This window comes from Exophiala viscosa, assembly GCF_022695815.1.
Source record: "Exophiala viscosa unplaced genomic scaffold EDD37scaffold_4, whole genome shotgun sequence".
In the NCBI taxonomy this organism is placed as follows: Eukaryota; Fungi; Ascomycota; class Eurotiomycetes; order Chaetothyriales; family Herpotrichiellaceae; genus Exophiala; species Exophiala viscosa.
Window position 1 is genome coordinate 699,808 of NW_026944356.1, and position 21,044 is coordinate 720,851.

The following is a 21,044-nucleotide window of genomic DNA, read 5'->3' on the forward strand; positions in this document are numbered from 1 at the left end:
CAGGTACCAGGTTCACGGTTGGAGCTAACGATGTGTGCAGTGGTGTATGCGGCGGGCTGATTGCATTGATGTGTCGAGAAGCACGATTGTTCGCAGCCAACGAGATGATGCATAGCAGAAAGGCGCAACACTTCGAGACCGAGGACTGGGCTGTCGGAATGATGAAGATGAAAATTGAAGATAGAGTTGAGTTCATACAGCCAGTTCAATAGCAGACCGTGACTGCTTTCGCCACTGTCTATTTCTGGGGATCTACAGTGTAGAAGACGGGGAGGACATGGGCCCCTTGGTCATATGCCCTCCTTCCGGCTAAATCTTTCAAATCATGCCTTTCTGCATCCCCATCGTATCGATGTGCCCGGCTGTTGTTTTCGCATTCGTGTCCGTGGACACACAGATATTCCAGACGTCAAGATCTCTGACTAGATGGATAGTACCGAAACAACACGTACACAAGACAGATATGAAGATGTAGACGATTTGCGGGATGTGCCACTTTGTGTATTGGCATGATGCATGTCCGGGATCGGCCCGGTCTCAATAGGGTAGTTATCAAATAGATACCTCGAAGTCCGGGTGGTCTTACCAAACACGCGTGGCTGTGACTGCTCGAGCCACTGGCCGCCGAGACTCACAGCTAGGCTGCTGCATTTCGATCACATATATACCTAAGTGACATCTGGACGTTGAAAAGGTCATACTAGAACTTCGTCTTTCTGCTGCGGCGTACATCGAAAAGCAAGTGTGGATTGGGCTTGTGCTGCGCTAACTCACCAAGAAACGCGTGTTGCAGCTGCCACCAAATAGCGAACCCCTGTGTCCCCGTTAGGCTGTCAGCAACGACAAACATTTGACCGAGAACCACCACGGACCCCTTTAACACCACCACCGTTGCTCGCAGGAACAGACCGCGCAACGACAACTGCCCTACGACACACCTGTACTTCTGCAGTATCCTCCTATCAAGAGATTCTCAACCGACAGACGTCGCAAAGCGTCTTACTCCAATTGTCGCAACACCTGTCAACTTCACGCTCTCGCAGTCGAGAAGACTCCCATACGACACGATGACTCTGGCCGAGGAATTCAGGTCGCGTAACTTCAGTGAGTATACGACTCCATCCTCATCAACGTTTCCAAAAGCTGACACCAGTGCGCAGGTATCTACGGGCAATGGTAAGCACTCTCCTCGCTACTCTCAGCCACGCGATCGAGCAACCCAGCGCATGCACCGCATAATCTGCAACACAGCGCCTCCACATCGCAGGAGGTGATTGACAGCATCTGCACTCTGATCTTTGCACGCAGTCCCAATGCTGACTCGGCGACTCATAGGCTCGGCGTATTATGCATTATCCTTGGATTCGCCTTGGGCATTGCCAATATCTTCCACTTCAACCTCCTCATTATATTTAGCATTATCCTCATGTTAGTCTCAGGCGCTGCGGTTGATTCCGCGCAGCATCGCTAACGATGACTATAGATGTTCGGCGCTGATGCTTGTCTTTATTGAGATTCCCCTCCTGCTTCGAATCTGTCCTACATCTTCCAAGTTCGACGCATTCATCCGCCGATTCACCACCAACTATATGCGAGCAGCGATCTACGGCATCATGTCCGTGGTTCAGTTTCTCAGCATCATAGTGGATACTAGCAGTCTGATTGCCGCAGCTGTTTTCCTGGCTTTGGCGGGATTATGCTACGCTTTGGCAGGATTGAGACAACAAGAGTTCGTTGGTAGCAAGACACTCGGTGGACAAGGCGTCGCGCAGATGATTGTCTGAGCGTACCATTCGAGGGCACATCTCCCAGTACCGTTCAATTCGAATTCAATTGACCAAAAGTGATTTGTGGATGTACTCCTAGCAACGGAATTGGCGGACGGGGCACGGCGCGAGGGTGATCAAGGCGTTCAACACTTGAATTGGGGTGATCTTGATGGTGCTTTCTCCCCATTCACATGAAAGCACCGGACATACGGATGATCTGAAGAAGAAGCTGAAGATATGCTTGCGATGGTCGGCGTCCCGGGCTAAAAGCCACATGGCTTTGTTGAACAACAGGTCGTCCGCTGTGTTGGCCGCGTTATCAAATGCATGGCTGCAGGATGAGGCTACCATCAGGTGTCCAGTATACGAGATAGTTCGGGTTTGGCAAACACTTGGGAAGCATGCTCATGTAAGAACGAGGCCCGCGGGACAGGCTCTGTTTTTGTGCGGCCCAAGCTGAATCCTGCAATTCATGGCTTCCAACAACACCGTTCAAGTTTTGGTCACAAATCCTGCTGCACTGCCGTTGCATCAATGCCCTACAAAATGCATATCGTGGACTACGCGTCTGGTGACCACTACTTCTTGTACCCGTATTTGCCAGTGTGAAGATCTCTTGGATGTGCTGGAGCTGTGTAGCGGCCGGACATTCGTTTAAAAGCACCGATATTGTGCTAGTCCATATGGAGATCATCGTGTTGGAGAGGCTGAGTCAACCGTTTCAAGTGCATCCGTGGTCCATCTCAGTCTCAGCCTCCGGACGCCTGAAATTGCCCAGCCTAACTCTAGCTATTACTGGTCGCTATTTGGGGTCCAAAGGTCAACCGAGCCATGGTCACTTCTGGACTTCTCTCATATTCAGCTTTAAGGCTGAGGAGATGGCCACTCCGACGATGTCGTATGCAGCCTCACATACTGAGATATTCACAAGAAGCATTCGAATGGAGATGAATTAGCACACCGCCATAACGACAATGTCGACTCTGAAGTCCATTCCTAGCCATGGCCTCCAGCAATCCAACTCCTGTTCACCTCGATGTGCCTGTGACCGACGCTGAACGGGCTCAAGCCCAAGCCCGGCGGAGGGATCACAGCTCCTCCGATATTCTACCAGAGCCAGTCTATCAACCACGCGACGAACAACATGTACCACCTTCACGCTTCCCCTCTATACATGGTCCGCCTGTCGTACAACAACTTTCTCAAAGTCTCGCAAAGATTCGGAAACCGAAATTATGTCCCTCTACCGGATTTCAAGGAGGAAGATGAACCAAACTCCATCAGCCTTCGAGAAGCGTCGCTCTATAAAGAGGATACCACGTACTCGCCGGCTTCAACAACACCAATTCCTCCACTATGGACTCCCATCTGGTTGAGACGGTCGACTCTGGGCCTCTTCGCTCTAGCTTTCGCTCTTCTTGTGGTCGGCCTGACGCTAGTCTGGCATTATGACCAAGTCAACGATGGCTTTCGGGTGTCCAACGGCATGAAACACTATGCCTGGGCTTATGCCCCGACCGTCGTTGCTGTGGTCGTTGTTGCAGGTTGGCGCATGGTGGACTATCATGCTAAGTTGGCTATGCCATTCGATGCGCTTCAAAATGGCCCTTTGAAGCCCTCGGAAAGTCTCTTTATCGACTATGTCTCGAAATTCCAACTTGTGGCGTTGTTCGAAGCGATCAAGAACAATCACTTTGCTGTTATGACTACGATCACAGGGTTCGTGTTGTTGAAGGTCGTGACTGTGTTCTCAACAGGGTTGTTGCTTTTACTCCCAACACAAGTTACACAGAAAAATACCTCCGTTAAAGCGATCGGATTCAGCTCGGATGCTTTCGATCCAAGCACAGCACTGGATGAGTCGTCTTTCTCTCCCTTACCGGTATATGCCTACTACGGTGCCATGGCCCAGGGTATGCCTCTCGACAATGGTGTGACTCTTGGTATGGCGTATGGTGTCTTCGCGTTTGATTCGAACTCGTCGCTAGGAAAGAACGCTGTCACATCAGGCACCGTCGATGCATTCGTGCCTCTCATGATGTGCCAGGCCCTTCATGTTCAGCTGGATAGTCCACTCATCGTCAACGGCACTAATTCGGCAGAGGCCTTTGCGACATCTTCCGATATATTCTTTAGTATCGAAGTTGGCGGTACATGCAGCCAGTCTCCTTCTGTCAGTGTCCCTGCGGAGGATCCCTACACAAATACTGTCTCGCAACGTCAAGTCACGGGTACGATACAGGAGATATATTGCGAATCGGGAAACGGAACTGTCCCAGATTCAAATGGGCCCGCGGGGTTGTTATTCACTCTTACCGACATCGACTACCAACAGACACTATTCGACAATGCAACTCAGCTAGCTGGCGGGTCTTTTACGATCGCAAGCAACGTGTCCCGGACAATCACCAATATCACCAATGTATTTTGTGTCCCTTCGTACGTTATGAGCACCGTCAAAGTGACCAACAACACTCAAGCGCAGGGCAGCGGGCAGGGCGTAACCGTTGTATTGACAGAGGGAGCCACCAACAGCAGTTTGACGACATTTTCAGATTGGAATGCCACCAGGGTGTTTGTTCAATCTGCTACGTCGGCGGAAGGGCTTTTCGGGAGTACTGTTACCGATGCTACTACCACAAACTCCAGTGGAATCTTTACTTTGATGGCTCTTACCCATGGCTCGCAGGATATCAACACGCTTATGGACCCTGACAAGATGGTGGTGGCCGCCCAAGACACCTACAAGGGTATCCTGTCACAGTATGCTCACCAAGTGCTAAGAGCGGCCAAGACGAGTGATGTCGAGGGAGGCACTGTTAGCAGAGAAGAATCTAGGCTGCGGGTGAATGATATCTCAATCTGGACGATGGCTTCGATATCTGGTCTGCTCATGCTCTTCTGCATTGCACTGATCTTTGTTGCACCACGAGCGGTTGCTCCGCGCGACCCAAGCTCAATCGCCACTGTTGCAACCATCTTGACACGAAGCACCGAATTGAACAGACTCTTGAGCCGGCCAGGGATCCCAAGTTTTGCAAATCAGAAGTTTACCTTGGCCGGATTTGAATTTGGCACCGCCATTGCCACCACAGACTCTGGAAGCTCGAATTTCAAAATCGTAACTTCAGAAGGCGAGCCGGAAGACTCACAGACGAGATCCAGCTTGGAATTGAAATGGTGGTTGCCTATTACCGCAACAATTCCCGCTGTGATACTCACGTTTTCAATTCCACTGTCGCTCATTGCCGTCCTGGAGGTCCTTCAACAATCCTCCGACAAGCATCATGGCGTCTATACGGTCCCCGATAACGACTGGACCGAGATCTACAGTCACTATATTCCAACTGTGGTAATGTTGATCATTGCAATGTTGATCAACATACTCGACTTCAATGTCGCTATGTTTGCTCCGTGGATTAACTTCGCCAAGGGTGACGCTATCAGCAGAAGATCCATACTGAACCATATCTCAGGGAGGTCGCCTCCGTTTGCTTTGCTACAAGCAGTTCGAACCCGAAACGTAGGCGCTATTCTTAGCTTCAGCGCAGCAGCATTGGCGAGCATTCTCACGATCCTCGTTTCTGGTCTGTACACAGTCGAAGATGATGCTAGGCATGGCAACAATGTATCGCTCACGCAGCTCGACACGTTCAATTTGCAGTGGTCCAACAGTTTCTCTCTCGATAACGGAGCAGCTGCCATGGCCGACCTGATCATGCACCAGAACTTCAGCTATCCTCAATCCACCTATGAAGGTTTGGTCTTTCCCAAGGTCTCAATCAGCGATCCGACAAGTTCTAGCTCTGTTTCAACCGCTCATGGGACGATGAGCTATATATTGCCAGCTGTCCGAGGCAACTTGAGGTGTGAGGTCCTACCAAATGCGTCAATCATCGTGATCACCCAACAAGCCGGATCCGACAGTGCCTATGCCACGGATCAAGCCTTCGTTACGGCTACTGCATCACTACCAGACTCCTGCCAGCTGGGTGGTGCCGATGGCACTGACTCTTCTGTCACATACGAAAACAACTTTGAGCTTCCCTCGGGAGGGAAAGGCACCTACGCCGGCGCACAACTGGATCTGCTTTTCGGGTCCAATGCCTCGACATACGGAAACTATGGTGAGGCGCGTGGTCAGTACATTGGCGACAATCCTGCCGTTGGTTGTCCCAGCCTTGCATTCACTTTTGGCCACTTCCAACTGAACAGCGATGACCAGAGCCAAGTCACGACCATGATTTGCTACCAGGAGATACAGAGCCTCCAAGCAAATGTTACATTCAAGCTCAACACGACAACGATGGACTCTGACCACCCTCCTGTTGTGCAAAATGATACGATTTCACTCAAAGCGAATCCATTGAGCACTACCGGAGTAAAGTCCTTCGACTTCCGTATCCAGAACAACCTTGCTAGCGAAATGACTCTGTTCAACGGTGCTGTCGAGACACCGGCCACGAACCCCCCCGCCACCAACACGTTCGACATTTACTTTCAAGCCATCATCAACGGCTCCACTCCACACGATCCATCAACACTCGTGGGCGCCAACAACCAGAACGCACTCATTGACGCGGTCAACCAATTCTACCGCATCTACATGGCCCAAGCCATCACGACCAACATGCGCGCCCCACAAGCAGACAGCAGCACTTCATCGCGCCTCTCCCGCCGCCAGATCGGCACCACAAGCAGCAGCGCCACCACCGTCACGACATCACGCCTGGTACAAGACAACAACACTAAGATGATGCTCCAGATCATCTTGGGCGTCATGACCATTCTCGCGGCAGCAGCATGGCTCACCACCAAAATGCGTCGTGTCCTACCCTGTAACCCATGCTCCCTGGCCGGCACAATGTCTCTCCTCGCCGGCAGCGATCTCTGCTACAACACCGACGCTGGCCTCTGCGAGTGCTGCGGCAAACCCCGCCGGCGGTCGTTTGGACAGGAGGACAACCGACCCGAGAGCATACATGTAGCTGTCGATGAGCACCAACAGGCCGACGACCGCAAACAAATCATCCCTGATGGCGCAGAGTGGATGCCCCAGCTTCAATTTGAGACTGTCTTTGGCGGGCAGAGGTACAGCATGGGCTGGTGGCGCGAGCGCGGCTTGATCGGCAAACGGCGGCGCTTCGGTGTTGACGTCGGCGTCAGGGCGGACGGACCGGATGATCAAGAATGGGAACTTGGGTCTAGACGGCCTGAGGGACCGGGCTTCTCGGGGTTTATGGTGCGAGGTGGTGACCGCGCCGGACGAGGCGAGTATTCACGCTTCAGACGACGGGGCCGGTCTGTTAGTCCTGTGCCCTCGGCCGTGGAGGCCGAGGAGATGGATATCACTGCAGAACGTATGTCTGTGCCCATGGCGTCTGGGGCGCGATTGGAACCACTTAGGGATTCGGAGCGATTCTACTCTCGCGAAGATGAAGCTGGAGGGCCGGGGCCGGCTACTTTAGCGAGACGGGATGGCTTGTATCCGGGCGGTGAAGCGTAGGCGTTGTGGATTTGTGCTTTTCTGTTCGTCGAAGCTTTAAGCAAGCGATATCGGAGTAATGTGTCTATACCCCGGTTTCTCAACCGAGGAAAATAGGATGGAGTACATTGTTCTCGTTAGAATGCGTTGTGTTCAATATGTCGCTGCCAACCTCATGACCAGATAATCTCCGCTATTGATCCCCTCGTATTTCTTTCCCGAGTCCTCCCACGTACCCGGCAAGGCTTCGATGAAGCGATCGAAGTTTGGATTGCAGAAGTAAGCTATACTATATCTAGCCGGTACCATGGCGTCCTCATCCTCGTCTTGTTCCGTCTCTTTCGGTGGTGGTTGGATGACACGATGTTTAGTGCTCTTAATGATGTCGTTACTCCATCTCTGAAGCAGATCGCCGGCGTTGACGACGATAGTACCTGGAATCGGTCTGGCACGGACCCATGTTCCCTTGGGAGATTTGACCTCCAGTCCGCCGATATCATCCTGGAACAGTAGAGTGATTGAACCATAGTCAGAGTGCTCTCCAGCGCGGACTTGGCTTGGATTCTTTCTCCAGAGGCTCTTCTTGACAGATGGGTAATGCAGAAGGCGGAGCGTGTTGTCTCCGGCACTGGTATAGCTGTCGAAGAAAGATTCGTCCATGCCCATTCCGAGAGCGATCGCGCGCATGACTTGGATGTGAAGGTCCTTGAGTGTGAGGAAGAAATGCTGCATGTCTGTCTCGAATGTCTTGCCTTCTTCGTCGAAACGTGAAGGCCATTGGTTTGGCAGTCCAGGAACACCCTCACGACCGATTTCCATGGACTCCTTCAAATCTGGATTTGACGCGCGAAGTCGAGCAATTTCTTCGGGGTCAGCAGACTGAGTGACCTTCTCGCGACCCCAGGCAACGTAGCCACGATTCGAGTCTGGCGTGGTCCATTGCAATTCGTTTTTCTGAGTTTGCGAACGTTCAAAGAATTGAGCAGATTCTGAAAAGGCCAGCGAGACCTGTTTCTGGGGAATGTCGTGGTTCTCCAGGTACAAAAATCCGGACGATTTGAAAGCATTCGCGATTTGCTCGGCAACGGCCTTCTTGACTGTCGAGTCGCCATGAAGAAATGCACCGAAGTCAATCAGCTGGCGAAGAAGAGGTCAGATCTCCCAGGTAAGCATCGAGATTCGTTTTCACCTAGTAGGGCTTACCGGCATGACTAAGTCATCTTGCTCCACGCCTTTCTCGACGGCATTTCCCATAGAACCCATCGTTGTGCAGACTGCGGGGGGTCCGGGGACAACGAACTGCTTGTGATCGATTGGTTTCAGGTGATTAGGGATGCTTGAGTGGGCGGCCAAACTCCTGGCTTCACTTGCTCGACGGATTTCTGCCGGTGCAAAGGGCTAGCCAACCAAGATTGACCTCTTAAATCAAGTCAGGCTGAAGCATGGTTTGAGGCAGTTTGTAATAGGAAGACCGGATTGAAGCATAGACAACTTTGATAGAAATATCAATAGATAAAGAGGGGCACTATCTGGGGTTTATCAACGCACGAGACATGCCGGTTGATATTGCCTAATCTGGCCCAAGTTGAGCAGCGGAGCTTGATAAGGAGTCGAGCGCCAATATAAAAGGACGGAGGTCGCCGTTGTACGAATACGTCAATCAACGGCTGTGGTTTTTTCCATTGCACTACTGATACCTTCGGCGGCAGTGACTAACTGACGGCGAGTGTATGATCGCGAGACGAGTGTGACAACCTTTCAACTCCATCAGTGTCGAGGCCAAACACCCACCATGGCCTACTTTACTGCATCCCACCCTGTCGTCGACATTCACACACACATGTACCCTCCCTCGTACATCAAGCTGCTGTCCTCACGCACAACAGTCCCCTACATTCACCAACCGTCCACCGCTGGCACTGATCCCAGACTCATAATTCTGGCTTCCGACGACGATGCTTCACGGCCCAAATCAGCTCGTGGTCGTCCCGTCGACAGCACATACTCTTCATTTGACGAGAAACGGCGGTTCATGACCACTCACGGCATCACATGCAGTGTCATCAGTCTTGCAAATCCCTGGCTCGATTTTCTTGATCCAGCTTCAGCTCTTCCAACCGCACAAGAGATCAACGACGACCTTGAGAGAGCTTGTGCCGAGAACAACACCTCTTCAGCCCATGCCGGCATCAAGCTATATGCTTTCGGCTGTCTCCCGCTATCCGCGTCAGCGAAGGACATCGTCAGCGAAATCCACCGGCTCAAGTCACTACCGCACGTCAAGGGCGTGATAATGGGCACGACTGGTCTCGGCAACGGTCTAGACGACCCGGCTCTGGACGAAATATACGCCGCATTGGCGAGCACATCGACTCTTGTCTTCTTACACCCCCACTATGGCTTACCGGACTCTGCATTCGGCGGTCCTGAAGTCATCGCAAAATCTGGCCACGTGCTACCCTTAGCATTGGGATTTCCCCTCGAGACCACCATTGCAGTTTCTCGAATGTACCTCTCTGGTGTCTTTGACCGACATCCTCAAGTTGAATTCCTCCTGGCACATTCGGGCGGGACGTTACCGTTCCTGGCCGGCCGGATTGAATCTTGCGTCGCACACGAGCGAGAATTTGTGGCTAATGGCGGTCACAAGCAAGGTCCGCAACGATCCATCTGGGAGGTGCTACACTCAAACATCTACCTTGATGCTGTCATCTACGGACAGCCTGGACTGAAAGCTGCTATCGAGGCTGCTGGGAGCGTAGATCGAGTGATGTTTGGCACAGATCATCCCTTCTTCCCGCCTTTGGAGAATGAAGACGAGAAGTGGCTCAGCGTGGAAAGCAACAAAGGCGCAATCGATGGATGTTACCCTCAAGACGCTGAAGCAAAGAAGAAAATATTGGGTGGCAACGCCGTTAGAGTGCTTGGTCTGGAGTTATGACAAGCTATGAGTATGAGACAGGAATGACTCTACTTTACCTAGGGACATTCACGAATAGCTCAACATCACACCTTGCCCAAACTTTGCTTTCTCAAAAGATCAGAAGCAAAGACGTTCTCAGAGGGCTCTTTTGCCAGACAAGATATCCCATCCCAAATGCTCCCAAAGCTGTCCAATATACCAGTCCGCAGAAGCCTCTTCAGGCTGCAGTTCTGCCAGGATCTTGTCCAGGTCATGATTTGGATTCCCTTCACTACGCCGTAGGGCATCATAGAACGTGTCATCATCGTCTCCAAATACTCCACGAAGAAGGGTATTCTGTATGGTCGCCTCAATCAAGTCTCGAAGTGTCTTATCTTTCGTGGGCTCCCGTAATGAAAAAAGCAACACGCCTTGCTTCGACATGTTTCCTGCATTTGCGTGTAAAAAGGCCAGCGCTTGACGAAGAATGCAAACGAGGTAAGGGCCTTCTACCTTCACAACGTCAACGGCCTCCTGCGAGTCAATGGGATCATCGCCAAGCAAGCCCTTCGGCGGAAGTATGCTGGCATCTGTGCTCTTTGAACCGTAAAACACGACCTGCGACAAGGACATGCCGACCTGATCGAGGAGAGCACATAGAATCCCCTCTAGGACATCGCAATGTACATCATGTGATAGGTCCAAAGTCGTTATGAGCTTGATCAGCGCGCGGGCGAGGATGCGTCCATCGCTCGAACGGCAGACTGTTTTGACGGGAGCAGGTAGCTTATCGGCTTCCGTCCTAGGCTGTGATGCTTTGACGTTCGACTCTGTTCTGCTCTCGCATTCGACATACTCAGCCAGCGCGGATTTGTGAAGACATCCAAGTATAGTCTCGAACCACCGCACCACGTCTGACACGACTGAAAAGCGCACATGACCATCTGCACCTTTGCCCGGCTCCGTGTGCTGCAGAGCTCGTAGAATCGATGGATAGACCTGTTCGGTGATGCTCAAGAGCTCATCAACTGAGTATGACTCGCGCCTAGCATCGTCCACTCCAACATTGCCGTATGCAAATTGAAAACCTTTACAGAGTCCACTTGTGATGGCCTTGACCGCAGACAGCAGGTTGTCACGACTAGGCTTTTTGAGGTGCAGGTCGCGGCGAAGAGAAAAGAAACCGCGAAGGATCGCTGTACGATCTGTGGCTGATCAGCTTGGAAATGAGAAATTCTGATGATGTGAATACCAGATCTGCCACTGGTGGCCTTCGCACCAGTAGCCTGAAGACCGTCATCGCTCAGCACATCCCCGGTATCATGACCATTCCTCTTGGTTTGCGGTGAGTCTTCCACCACTGATGCATTGGTTCGTTTCCTCTTTCCTAGAGCTGACGATATTGCGGGTGGTTCGGTGGCTTTTGAGTCTCGGTCGGCTCTCGGTCCTTCTTTGAGCGCAGCAATCTCATCTAGCAGTCTCATTTTCTCTGACTCAAGGATCTGATATTGTGCCTCCCAATAAACAGCTGGATCGAAGTCAAACGTCGGAGAACCTGCATGGGGCTCTTGGATTACAGCCTTCCGTAGGCTGTTGAGGTGTTCTTCCTAACGTCAGTCAGGTGCAGCTGCATCGAGTGATGTGATCAGACCTTCGATGGATGAATGAGTGGGCTTGGATTTGACAATTAGTAGAGCTATTGCAATCTGACTTGGGCAAGGAAGACCATTGCAGTCATTGTCCATTTCACTCCCGGTCTGAAGGCTCATCTGTACATAGACGAGTATGGGAAAGCATAAGAACTGATAGTCGAACGAACGTAATAGCACAAAAGCATGGCAAACGATGCGCGCAAAAGATGACTTGACCAAGGGGAAGACACTGTGGATGATATTTACTTATGATGTGAGAAGAGGCAGGTGCAACCCACCCTTCTTTGGAGGCACAGTAATTTTCCCGCCGGCAGTGGTACCTGTTCCGACAAGTAATCACCTCACATTGTCCAACTGCCCGACGTTACCTGGAATCTTCTTCGGTTGCTGCTGGACGTGGAGGTCAAAGGTGACTTGCTCTGCACTCAACGCCTCGATCGATTGACTTGCTCTTGTTGCTTTGTGGTTCGCCGCATTAAGTACGGCAGGACATAAATCTCCGCCGTCCTTGACCAAAAGACTTCGCCTGAACTGTTAAGTCTCAAACTACGACCGACCACAGCGTCTAACGAAAGCGCCGACCGACATGGCGCCAGCAGGTGAGGCGGACATGTCTGTCGACTATTATGACCTATTGTCGATTCCTGCGACCGCGTCAGAACCAGAGATTCGACGCGCATACCGAAAAACTTCCCTACTCTATCATCCTGATAAAGTTAAGCCAACTCCAGAAAATCTGGAAAAGTTCCAGCTACTACAGACTGCCATAAACATCCTAAGCGATGCCGCTGAGAAGCTGAAATATGACCAGACACGAGAAGCTAAGCAGAGGCGGCAGGCCGAAACGGCAGCCTTGGAAAGCAGGAGGAGGAAAATGAAGGAGGACCTGGAGAAAAGAGAAGGGGGACCAAATGGCGTGGCATTCAGTGTTAGTGGCACGAAGAGGACGTGGAGTGACAGGGAACTGGAAATCAAGCGCATAGCAGAAGAAAACCGTAAGCGACGAGAGGCGGTAGTACAGCAAAAGACACAAGAAGCCCATGCTCGGGCTGAGGCAGAAGAGCAACCTTCAGACTCGATCGACCGATCTGTCAAGGTACGATGGATCAAAGAAGCGGAAGGACTCGATGTCGACCAGGAGGCTCTCGAAGAGAACTTTCCCGCAGGTGATGTCGAAAATGTGCTCGTTCTCAAGGACAAGAAACGGCGCATTGAAGGTAGAGACAAAAAAGTCATGCTTGGAACTGCCGTCATTGTGTTCAAGTCATTGGCTATCGCTAAGAAGATAGTGGCTCAGGGACCGTGGGAAGGCATTGAGAGTGTTGGATGGGCTGCTGAGAAAGAACCGGATGCGACTTGAGAGCAGCAGTCCGATCTACGGCAACGTCAGGTCTATTTCCCAATTATGCCATCATTTCAAGCAGCGCTTCCGGCCATACACATCAGCCGATTTCGATGAAGAATCATCTCAGCGTCGAGCCATGACCCGGCAACCTCAAACTGCTCTTGCGCGATGCGGGAGACGCTGTCACATGACTGATGACAACCGCTCCACAAAGCCGAACTGGCAAACGAGCAGCTTCACAGCCATTGATCGGACGCGGTACAGGGAGAGTCTTTCCCGTGCCTAGCAAGGCTCGATAATGATAGAGTTGGGACCTACTATTGTGCAGTAAGATTCATCCAACACCTCGAGTTGACCATCTTGGGGCTAGGGTCCTGGAGTGGTTCATCCTTCACTGACCAATCTCATTATCGTTGAGGAATCTGCCACACCTTCGAACACCGCCATAGCCCACACGAACGAAGATCAACCAAGACCAGGGTTTGAAACACCAAAAATTCAGCCGGCACCGTTATAGGTAATACCTTTTTAACAGAACCCCTCGCCTGCTTTCTGTAGAAACTACAGATAAGTGGCTCATTGAAGGTTCATGGAGAAGACGAGACTCCCAGTTCAATCCACCAAGCGTCATCTCCAAGGAAGGCCCGCCAGCCAAACCACAGGTGAAATCACATTTCGACGTGGTGCGTCTTACTGATGGCCATCAAGGCAATTTCAAGGAAAAAGTCAAGGACATTAATATATAAACCCTCAACGTGCTTCACTTGCGAGAAGTCAGATGATCACCAAGGCTGTGAATGAAGAAGCCTTGTAAGTTGTCATAGTGCCACTTCATTCATCAAGACCGTTCACATGTGACTTTGGACGCTTGTCATTTCAGGTGGGTAAGGACCAGCTTTCGAGGGAGTCATTAGTCCTTGCAACTGAATATGATCGAATTGCTAATCGAGATCCTCCTCCTCGTCCTCTTCTTGCCGTGGCTTAGCCTTCTTTTCCTTCCTCCGCAGATTCTGCCCTACGCCGTCCCTTAGCCATTGGGGCACGAAAGGCTTGAGCATAACCGCTTCCTTGCCTTCCTGGCCTTCGACTTCCCACTCGACTTTATACTCCTCACTGGGATCGTAGTTCGGTCGATCAGCCGTCAACTGGATGTCAGTCATCATCTCCAGTCTACACAGTGCAAGACCTATATTGTCCACGCCGGAAAGCCATTTTCCACTACTCCGTCCTCGACCTCGTGCATTCAGCTTCGATATGTTCGACTGTGACGGCGGCCGCAGCACGTCCAATTCCGGCTTGTGTTCCGGCTCCGTCTGATCGGCTCCAGGCCGTTCACTTTCATGATACAGTTGACAAGGTAGTATCCTCTTCCTGACCACGCCAGTGTGATGCGTGCGGATCGTGAGCTCCTGCCCCAGGTAGCATCCTTTAGTGAAGTCGATGCCCCCGAAGAAGTCAATGTTGCTCTCCTGCGGTAGGGAGGCCGTGGGAGGAAGCTCCGTTGGGCCTTCTGCAAGGCCATTAAGCATTCTGTGGATCGTGTAGTCCTTCAACGCAACTTCCTGTCCACCACTATCCTCGAGTCGTTGCAATACCTCTGACTTGGTATGTGTATCGTCCAACCATCGCGATCCCATCCCTGGTCTGGGATCCTGCCCGCCAGTCGCTCTCGGAGATTCTTCCGCCCCAGATGGCCAGTTGTAGTACACTCCCAACTTCTGCGGGTCAATCTTCTCCAGCTGGAACTTTGACCTTAGCTTGTGTTTGCGCAGATGCTTCATCAGATCATTGGCGCTTTCCGAATCCACCTCGACGAACCACTCTTCCCCGTTGCCCTCGCCGGGCGGATAGATGAACACATCATGCAGGATGCGGCCGTGCGCGGAAAGGAACGCCGTGTAAATAAGCTTGGTGCTGCCAGTCCCCAAGATTCTGGCCGGTAGAAGGTTGAACAGGTAGTTCGCAGCGTCAGGCCCGGCGAGCCTTATGATGGTGCGGTTTGTGAGATGCGCATATTTGGGTCCGCTAGATGAGGCGGCATACGATGGCGGAGATGTTGCAAAGTTCCGCACCTGAGGTTTCTTCCGGGCCTGCGCTCGTATTTGACATCTCGGACAGACGAAAGACTGAAGGATACGGGTCTGGGGTTTCAATGGCATCTTTGTAAGTCGCAAAGTAATGGGCCCTTGAGACGACTTAAATTGTTAGGATAGTTCGATTAGCCATGAACTCCAACTCCGGCTCAGAGGTGCCAAGCACCGTTCCGTTGCCCGCTTTGTCGAATATTCCACTCCACGTCGATAGTCGTTCTCTTTCCGCGAACGCGCACTCCGAGAAGCATTGCCACGAAGAAGGAGCAGTAGGCACCGCGGAGCACGACTTGATCACGAGAAACCTGTCGGCGAACACTCGCACCCTTGGAGACACGAAGTGGATCGCAACTTCTACAAGCAACCCGGCACGAGACGCCGTATATAAACTTACCCGGGCGAGACAAAGAGCGACGTGGACGACAGCCTCAAGAAACGCCATCCCTCCTCCCAGCAATGGCTTACTTCTCAGACCTCCACACGTACCTGCACCAATCCTCTCTACTCATCCAAGCATACCCTTCAGCGCGCATAACGACGAAATACTCTCTACCCAGAAAACCGAACACAAAGGGTCGCTCAAAACCGAAAGAAGAAACAGCACCATCGAAGACAGAGTCAGGAGCAACACAAACGAAGCGCGAGCCCTCTGCCCAGCTCACACTGAAGACATTCGAGCCCGAATCGGGAATATGCCTGAAATACCGAACAGACAAAGCGGCAGAGGTGGGCAGATTATTAGCGGGACTAGGGAGATTAGCAAAAGGCGAGATCATCGAGATGCCGACGGCGGCAGCAGCCGCGAACGGATCAGCTGCAGCATTTGACGGAGATAAAATGGATATCGACAGCGGCATGTCGGCGCCCAAAGTCGAGGACAAGGTCGTGACGGCGGCACCCGCAGCGACTCAAACAAACCCTGCTGCTGGCGGAGGTGGTGGGAAGAACAAGAAGAAGAAGGGCAAGAAATGAGAAGCTCCTAGGATAGATGGATCGATATTCATGATCCGCCTGCTGTTCGCACACACCGTCGACGAACTTTGGTGGATGGGGAAGAGGTCGTGAAGAATGGATCACCTCGAGACTGGGCTTGACTGAGGAGCCATATCATGCTTAGCGGCATATGTCCAACTCAAGCACCTCATAGAGAGCTCTCGAGCTCATGAGCTGGGAGATATATGGGCAATCGCCAAGCAGGATGTCATGTCCTTTGAGATATCAGCTGCACATCGAAGATTGATGTACATCTGTGCAAACTCGAATGCCATGAGACACACGCTCCTGCCAATACATCTATACCACTGGGTTCCACATCACACACGGCCATGTACAACCTCGAGCCAGAAATATTCCAGACCAGGGAGGAATATGGACCCGACTCCGACGAGGCTCTAGTAGAAAAGGGGTCACACGAGGCTGGGAGAAGTGCAGGGATCCAAAACCTTAGAGATGACAGCTGGAAGGAAGAAGAGGAGCTCGATTTCCTGCTTATCGTCAAGGAGGAACATTTGATCTTGTACAAGACTTCTAACTCCGCCATGTGTATGACTTCATAATACCCAAAGCACAGACCCGTCAACGCAGCTATGCACACAAAAATGGCCGTTCTGTGAACGGACTTATGGATAATAGTACACCCATGCAGCCTTCAATGCTTTCTTTTCCCATGGTGTAAAGGGGTATTCGAAGTAGAGATACCATGCAAAACCATTAACCCTTTCCGTTAGTGCTCCGTGAAACGCCGTAGAACAGATGATCGTGAGAGAGCTAAGAGATCTAGAAATCCTCGTTGAAGGCGAGACCGCTGTCGTCTTCGCTCTTCTCCTCGGAGGGCGAGCCTGCCTTTGACTTGCTGTCGGCGCTCGTCTGCGAACCCATGACACCGGCCTTCTGGTAGTCACCGACACGCTTCTCGAAGAAGTTGGTCTTGCCAGCTAGTGAGATGTTCTCCATCTATCATCGGCTGTCAGCAGTGATCTCAAGCAGTCACAAGAAGATAACTTACGAATGAGAAAGGATTCTGGGCATTGTAAAAGCGCTTGTTGCCCAAAGCCAGGAGTAGGCGGTCGGCAACGAACTCAATGTATTGTTGCATGAGCTTGGCGTTCATTCCGAGCAATGCACAAGGGAGGGCATCAGTGAGGAACTCCTTCTCAATCTCGACAGCCTCGGTGATGATTTTGTTGATGAGATCTGGGCTGGGTTTGTGTTTGAGATGTTGCATGAGAAGGCATGCGAAGTCAGTGTGCATACCCTCATCACGAGAGATGAGTTCGTTGGAGAAGGTCAATCCAGGCATGAGACCTTGCAATGGTTAGCAATCGAACACAAAGAAGCGTGAAGAGAAACATACCTTTGCTCTTGAGCCAGAAGATGGAGGCGAACGATCCAGAGAAGAAGATACCTTCGACGGCAGCGAATGCAACAAGTCTCTGGGCGAAGGAGGAGTTTTTGTCAGAGATCCATGTCAAGGCCCAGTCTGCCTTCTTTCGGATGCAAGGGATGGTGTCAATGGCATCAAACAAATAACTCTTCTGCTTGTTATCTTTGATGTATGTATCGATCAACAGACTGTACATCTCTGAATGGATGTTTTCAATCATGATTTGGAAACTGTAATATGATTAGCACAGTCTACCAGTAACATAGATCCATAGAAGGGACGCACCCGTAGAAGCAACGAGCTTCAGGAATTTGAACCTCATTGCTGAAGCGCTCGAGGAGGTTTTCGTTGACGATACCATCGGAAGCAGCAAAGAAGGCGAGGACATGAGAAATGAAGTATCTCTCGTCATCGTTCAGACGGTTATGCCAGTCGTGAAGATCCTTGGATAGATCAACCTCTTCAGCTGTCCAGAATGACGCTTCTGCACGCTTATACGTGTTCCACTAGGTCGACAACATTAGACAGGTTCGTCGTGAAAATGTCCCAAGACACGCAGTATGGTCACTCACAATCTCGTGGAACTTGATGGGGAAGAGCACGAAGCGGTGAGGATTCTCCTTCAGAATGTCTTCCTCAGCCTCCAGCTCTCGCCAAGTAGGCGCGGCCTTGGGTGCTTCGACGACATCTGATTTGATCTCTGCCACAGGCTTTTTCTCAAAGTCCGACTCAGACTTCAGCGTGATTTCCGACGCGACGGGCATGTTTTCCTTGTCTTCAACATCAAAGTTGAGCTTCTTGACGGGACTGTCCTTGAACTTGAGGTTCTCGAGGCTTGAAGCCGCCTGCGCGTGTTGTTAGCAATATATTCTTTGACAATGAAAAATCAATAATGCAAGTGGCAAAAGCGTACCTGCTTCGAGGGTGTGATCTGAGTATCCATTGTTCAATGCTAGGACTGTGCAACCAAGTACAAAGAGACAATACAAAGTGGTGTCGGTAGTCAAAGGTAGTGTTGATGAAGGACGCGAGAGTGGAAGAGGAATCAATGTGAGGAAAACAGTCGATTTATGTGAAGTCACGCAGGACGCGGCTAACGCGATGCGCGTTGCTGGAGCACTTTAAGTGGCAGGTCTCTTGATCCACAATCAACATGACCACCGCGATCGTGACAGTCACTGAACTGGACCTGCAGGGGCCTTGTGGACTCCCTTTCAGCGCGTTGTTGAGGAAACTGTTCTGACATTCATTAGAATTCTTCTTTCATCACCATATTGCTGAAGCGGCTGCCCGGATTTGGCAAGAACATGACGAATAGAACTCGGGCCACCTGATCTAATCTCATCTTATCAGATTAATCTGTAGAAAGTCACGTGCGAGCGCGTCCGCCTGCATTTCGCGTTGACAGGGGGTTTAAAGCTGGCGGACTTTCTGTTGTCATCCACAGTGCGTTCTCCCGGCAGTCAAATCGGACGATCAGGTCTCCACGAGGTTGGCATCGTAGAGGTACAAGAGAAGAGCTACTCTGCTCAGGTAACTTGGTAATCTTGAGTACTCGAGCATGTCTACCTCAGCCTCGCCCAGACGACGTGATGTCTAATGTACACGAGGCTTCCATAGCAATACATCTACAATGAAACCGATGCGATGGTCTGAAGCGCCCAGAGGGAGCAACATTGGCATGCCCCATCGGTACGTCACTTCATCCATTGCTAAGTAGATAACTCACAACGCCCAGCGAGGGATGCGTACAAGGCCTCTTCATGTACACTGAAGGGCATGCGTCAGAGGAGCATACGATGCAAAATTGAGCCCTACTAAACGTGGATAGTTCAGGTTGCGCAAAGAGAAGTCGACACGTCTTGTGTTGTTGGTATTGTGCATTGATTGCCTTTGGCTACCAATGGCAGACTCTGGTGTGAGGTTCTACAATGTGCTCTAACAGTCGGCACCAAGTCCTGGCATCTTCACCCCATCATGTCTCGCGGATCCGATCAGACGAGCGTGCATCTCGTCAACCAACACATATTGGACATGAGAAATTTATCCATCGGGTTGATATATCCTAGCCAGCTTCATTCAGTTGCACTTATAGTGCTTCTCAGAGTGCCGGAACAAGCTTTTCTCTGCCGGATCGCAGCGGGATGCTTGTTCGAATGCTGCAGAATGCGAATGGTACAAACATAGACTTGAAACCCTCTCAGAGTTTGTCCTTCAATGACTGAGGTAGAATCCGGGACTCGACTCCCCGTACCAGCTTGTTCGTCTGCTCTGCCAATGTCAGGGTGAGGATGGTGTGTGGTAATATCCTGGCTAAGTGAGCTGTGAATCCTTTGTAAACACTGAGGAATCCCTCTGTGGAAATGGTTTTCCATAAACAGTCGAAAATGCCGTTGTAAAGGTTGCCGTGTTGGTTGTAAAGTCGAGACATTACCGTGTCCTGCATGATGATCAGTACTTGTGGGAGAGCCCAAGGGAGCAGTAACATACGGGAGGATGCATGACGCAGCAAACCACAAAGCCGCTGGCCGTCGAACTCAGCAGATGCAGGGCTAGTCCATCCTCCATGCCTGCATGGCGTATTAATCGTCGTTTGGCGAAAAAATATGTTGGCAATTGCACAGAACTTCCTGCTCCGGTTCTGACCATTGCGGCTCCCATTCCTCTGTATAAGCCTTTGATTCCTTCTGTCCCATATATCTGCCTGAAACCATCCATGGCGTTACGGTATGTGTGTTGCGTACCGACCGGGAGGAAGGGAGAGTAAGACTGCAACCGAGTCTTGATCAGGAAGAAGGGGGAACCCGCCATAGCTCCCAATATCCCAGAGGCGGCCCCCGAGAATATGTTGACCCCGAGCGATTGTACATTCGCATCTCTGAAGACAAGCTTCGTGCAAGCCGCCCTCAACGGCTCATAAAAACCTAGCCGACAACCATTAAGAAGAATCTGGTATACGTATGCGCACCCTATTCCCCGGTATATACCACGAAATCCTTCATTTTTCAGGATGACACTGACGCCATGGAAAACACCCTTGTATTTCTTAATTGCGATATCCTTGGACTGTAACTCTCCCTGCAACTGCATTCTGATCTTCACTGTCTCCATAGGGTGTGTCGCAGTGACCGCACCGCAAGCTGCGATGCCACCAGCAATGAATGCGCCGGTAGTCGTTGCCATGGTCACTTCCGATGTCGGTCGGGTTTTATGGTCGATGTTATGTCTTTTCCTGGCCTTCCGCCGCTGAGTTCTATTGTGAAGAAGAGAAACTGTAGGGCTGCATGACTCGACGAAAGAGGACGGCGTCGGATTGAGGCAGGACAGAGGTTGTGGGCACTCGTGTCATCAAGGAAGTCGACTGCGCGCAAGACAATTGAAAGAAATGTAGAACCAGAAAAAGATGGGTTAGCCGAAG

At 51.3% G+C, this 21,044-nt stretch overlaps 10 protein-coding genes across 10 annotated transcripts; 5 read left to right on the top strand and 5 right to left on the bottom strand.

Annotated features, from left to right (window-relative positions):
- Positions 1 to 1,067: 1,067 nt before the first annotated feature.
- Positions 1,068 to 1,784, top strand: EDD37DRAFT_649202 (uncharacterized protein; the record flags this gene model as incomplete). The annotated part of the gene is made up of 4 exons (XM_062818110.1): positions 1,068 to 1,104; positions 1,161 to 1,176; positions 1,336 to 1,428; positions 1,484 to 1,784. The coding sequence occupies 4 exons, from the start codon at positions 1,068 to 1,070 to the stop codon at positions 1,782 to 1,784; spliced, it is 447 nt and encodes a 148-aa protein (XP_062670756.1).
- An 861-nt stretch (positions 1,785 to 2,645) lies between these two features.
- EDD37DRAFT_368042 (uncharacterized protein) lies at positions 2,646 to 7,341 on the top strand. Its single transcript, XM_062811924.1, has one exon. It carries the CDS (start codon positions 2,914 to 2,916, stop codon positions 7,273 to 7,275), a length of 4,362 nt encoding a protein of 1,453 aa, XP_062670757.1. The 5' UTR covers positions 2,646 to 2,913; the 3' UTR covers positions 7,276 to 7,341.
- Positions 7,342 to 7,407: 66 nt separating this feature from the next.
- On the bottom strand, positions 7,408 to 8,508 carry EDD37DRAFT_562947 (oxidoreductase; the record flags this gene model as incomplete). The annotated part of the gene is made up of 2 exons (XM_062813944.1): positions 7,408 to 8,391; positions 8,458 to 8,508. 2 exons carry the CDS (start codon positions 8,506 to 8,508, stop codon positions 7,408 to 7,410), a joined length of 1,035 nt encoding a protein of 344 aa, XP_062670758.1.
- Positions 8,509 to 8,890: 382 nt separating this feature from the next.
- On the top strand, positions 8,891 to 10,254 carry EDD37DRAFT_364805 (putative 2-amino-3-carboxymuconate-6-semialdehyde decarboxylase). The gene has a single exon (XM_062811914.1). It carries the CDS (start codon positions 9,047 to 9,049, stop codon positions 10,193 to 10,195), a length of 1,149 nt encoding a protein of 382 aa, XP_062670759.1. The 5' UTR covers positions 8,891 to 9,046; the 3' UTR covers positions 10,196 to 10,254.
- EDD37DRAFT_365228 (uncharacterized protein) lies at positions 10,254 to 12,197 on the bottom strand. Its single transcript, XM_062811919.1, has 3 exons — positions 11,808 to 12,197; positions 11,409 to 11,759; positions 10,254 to 11,361 (listed from the first exon to the last, which is right to left on the bottom strand). The coding sequence occupies exons 1-3, from the start codon at positions 11,923 to 11,925 to the stop codon at positions 10,313 to 10,315; spliced, it is 1,518 nt and encodes a 505-aa protein (XP_062670760.1). The 5' UTR covers positions 11,926 to 12,197; the 3' UTR covers positions 10,254 to 10,312.
- A 7-nt stretch (positions 12,198 to 12,204) lies between these two features.
- Positions 12,205 to 13,631, top strand: EDD37DRAFT_368417 (DnaJ protein, subfamily C, member 17). Its single transcript, XM_062811927.1, has one exon. The coding sequence runs from the start codon at positions 12,395 to 12,397 to the stop codon at positions 13,166 to 13,168; it is 774 nt and encodes a 257-aa protein (XP_062670761.1). The 5' UTR covers positions 12,205 to 12,394; the 3' UTR covers positions 13,169 to 13,631.
- Positions 13,632 to 15,506, bottom strand: EDD37DRAFT_368433 (uncharacterized protein). Its single transcript, XM_062811929.1, has one exon. It carries the CDS (start codon positions 15,310 to 15,312, stop codon positions 14,095 to 14,097), a length of 1,218 nt encoding a protein of 405 aa, XP_062670762.1. The 5' UTR covers positions 15,313 to 15,506; the 3' UTR covers positions 13,632 to 14,094.
- Positions 15,506 to 16,329, top strand: EDD37DRAFT_368421 (signal recognition particle 9 kDa protein-domain-containing protein). The gene has a single exon (XM_062811928.1). The coding sequence runs from the start codon at positions 15,700 to 15,702 to the stop codon at positions 16,213 to 16,215; it is 516 nt and encodes a 171-aa protein (XP_062670763.1). The 5' UTR covers positions 15,506 to 15,699; the 3' UTR covers positions 16,216 to 16,329.
- A 572-nt stretch (positions 16,330 to 16,901) lies between these two features.
- Positions 16,902 to 18,892, bottom strand: EDD37DRAFT_368413 (ribonucleoside-diphosphate reductase small chain). The gene is made up of 6 exons (XM_062811926.1): positions 18,540 to 18,892; positions 18,199 to 18,471; positions 17,912 to 18,132; positions 17,597 to 17,856; positions 17,249 to 17,547; positions 16,902 to 17,196 (listed from the first exon to the last, which is right to left on the bottom strand). The coding sequence occupies exons 1-6, from the start codon at positions 18,567 to 18,569 to the stop codon at positions 17,020 to 17,022; spliced, it is 1,260 nt and encodes a 419-aa protein (XP_062670764.1). The 5' UTR covers positions 18,570 to 18,892; the 3' UTR covers positions 16,902 to 17,019.
- A 564-nt stretch (positions 18,893 to 19,456) lies between these two features.
- EDD37DRAFT_680046 (MC family mitochondrial carrier protein) lies at positions 19,457 to 20,809 on the bottom strand (the record flags this gene model as incomplete). Its single annotated transcript, XM_062819704.1, has 2 exons — positions 19,457 to 20,066; positions 20,117 to 20,809. 2 exons carry the CDS (start codon positions 20,807 to 20,809, stop codon positions 19,827 to 19,829), a joined length of 933 nt encoding a protein of 310 aa, XP_062670765.1. The 3' UTR covers positions 19,457 to 19,826.
- Positions 20,810 to 21,044: the final 235 nt, after the last annotated feature.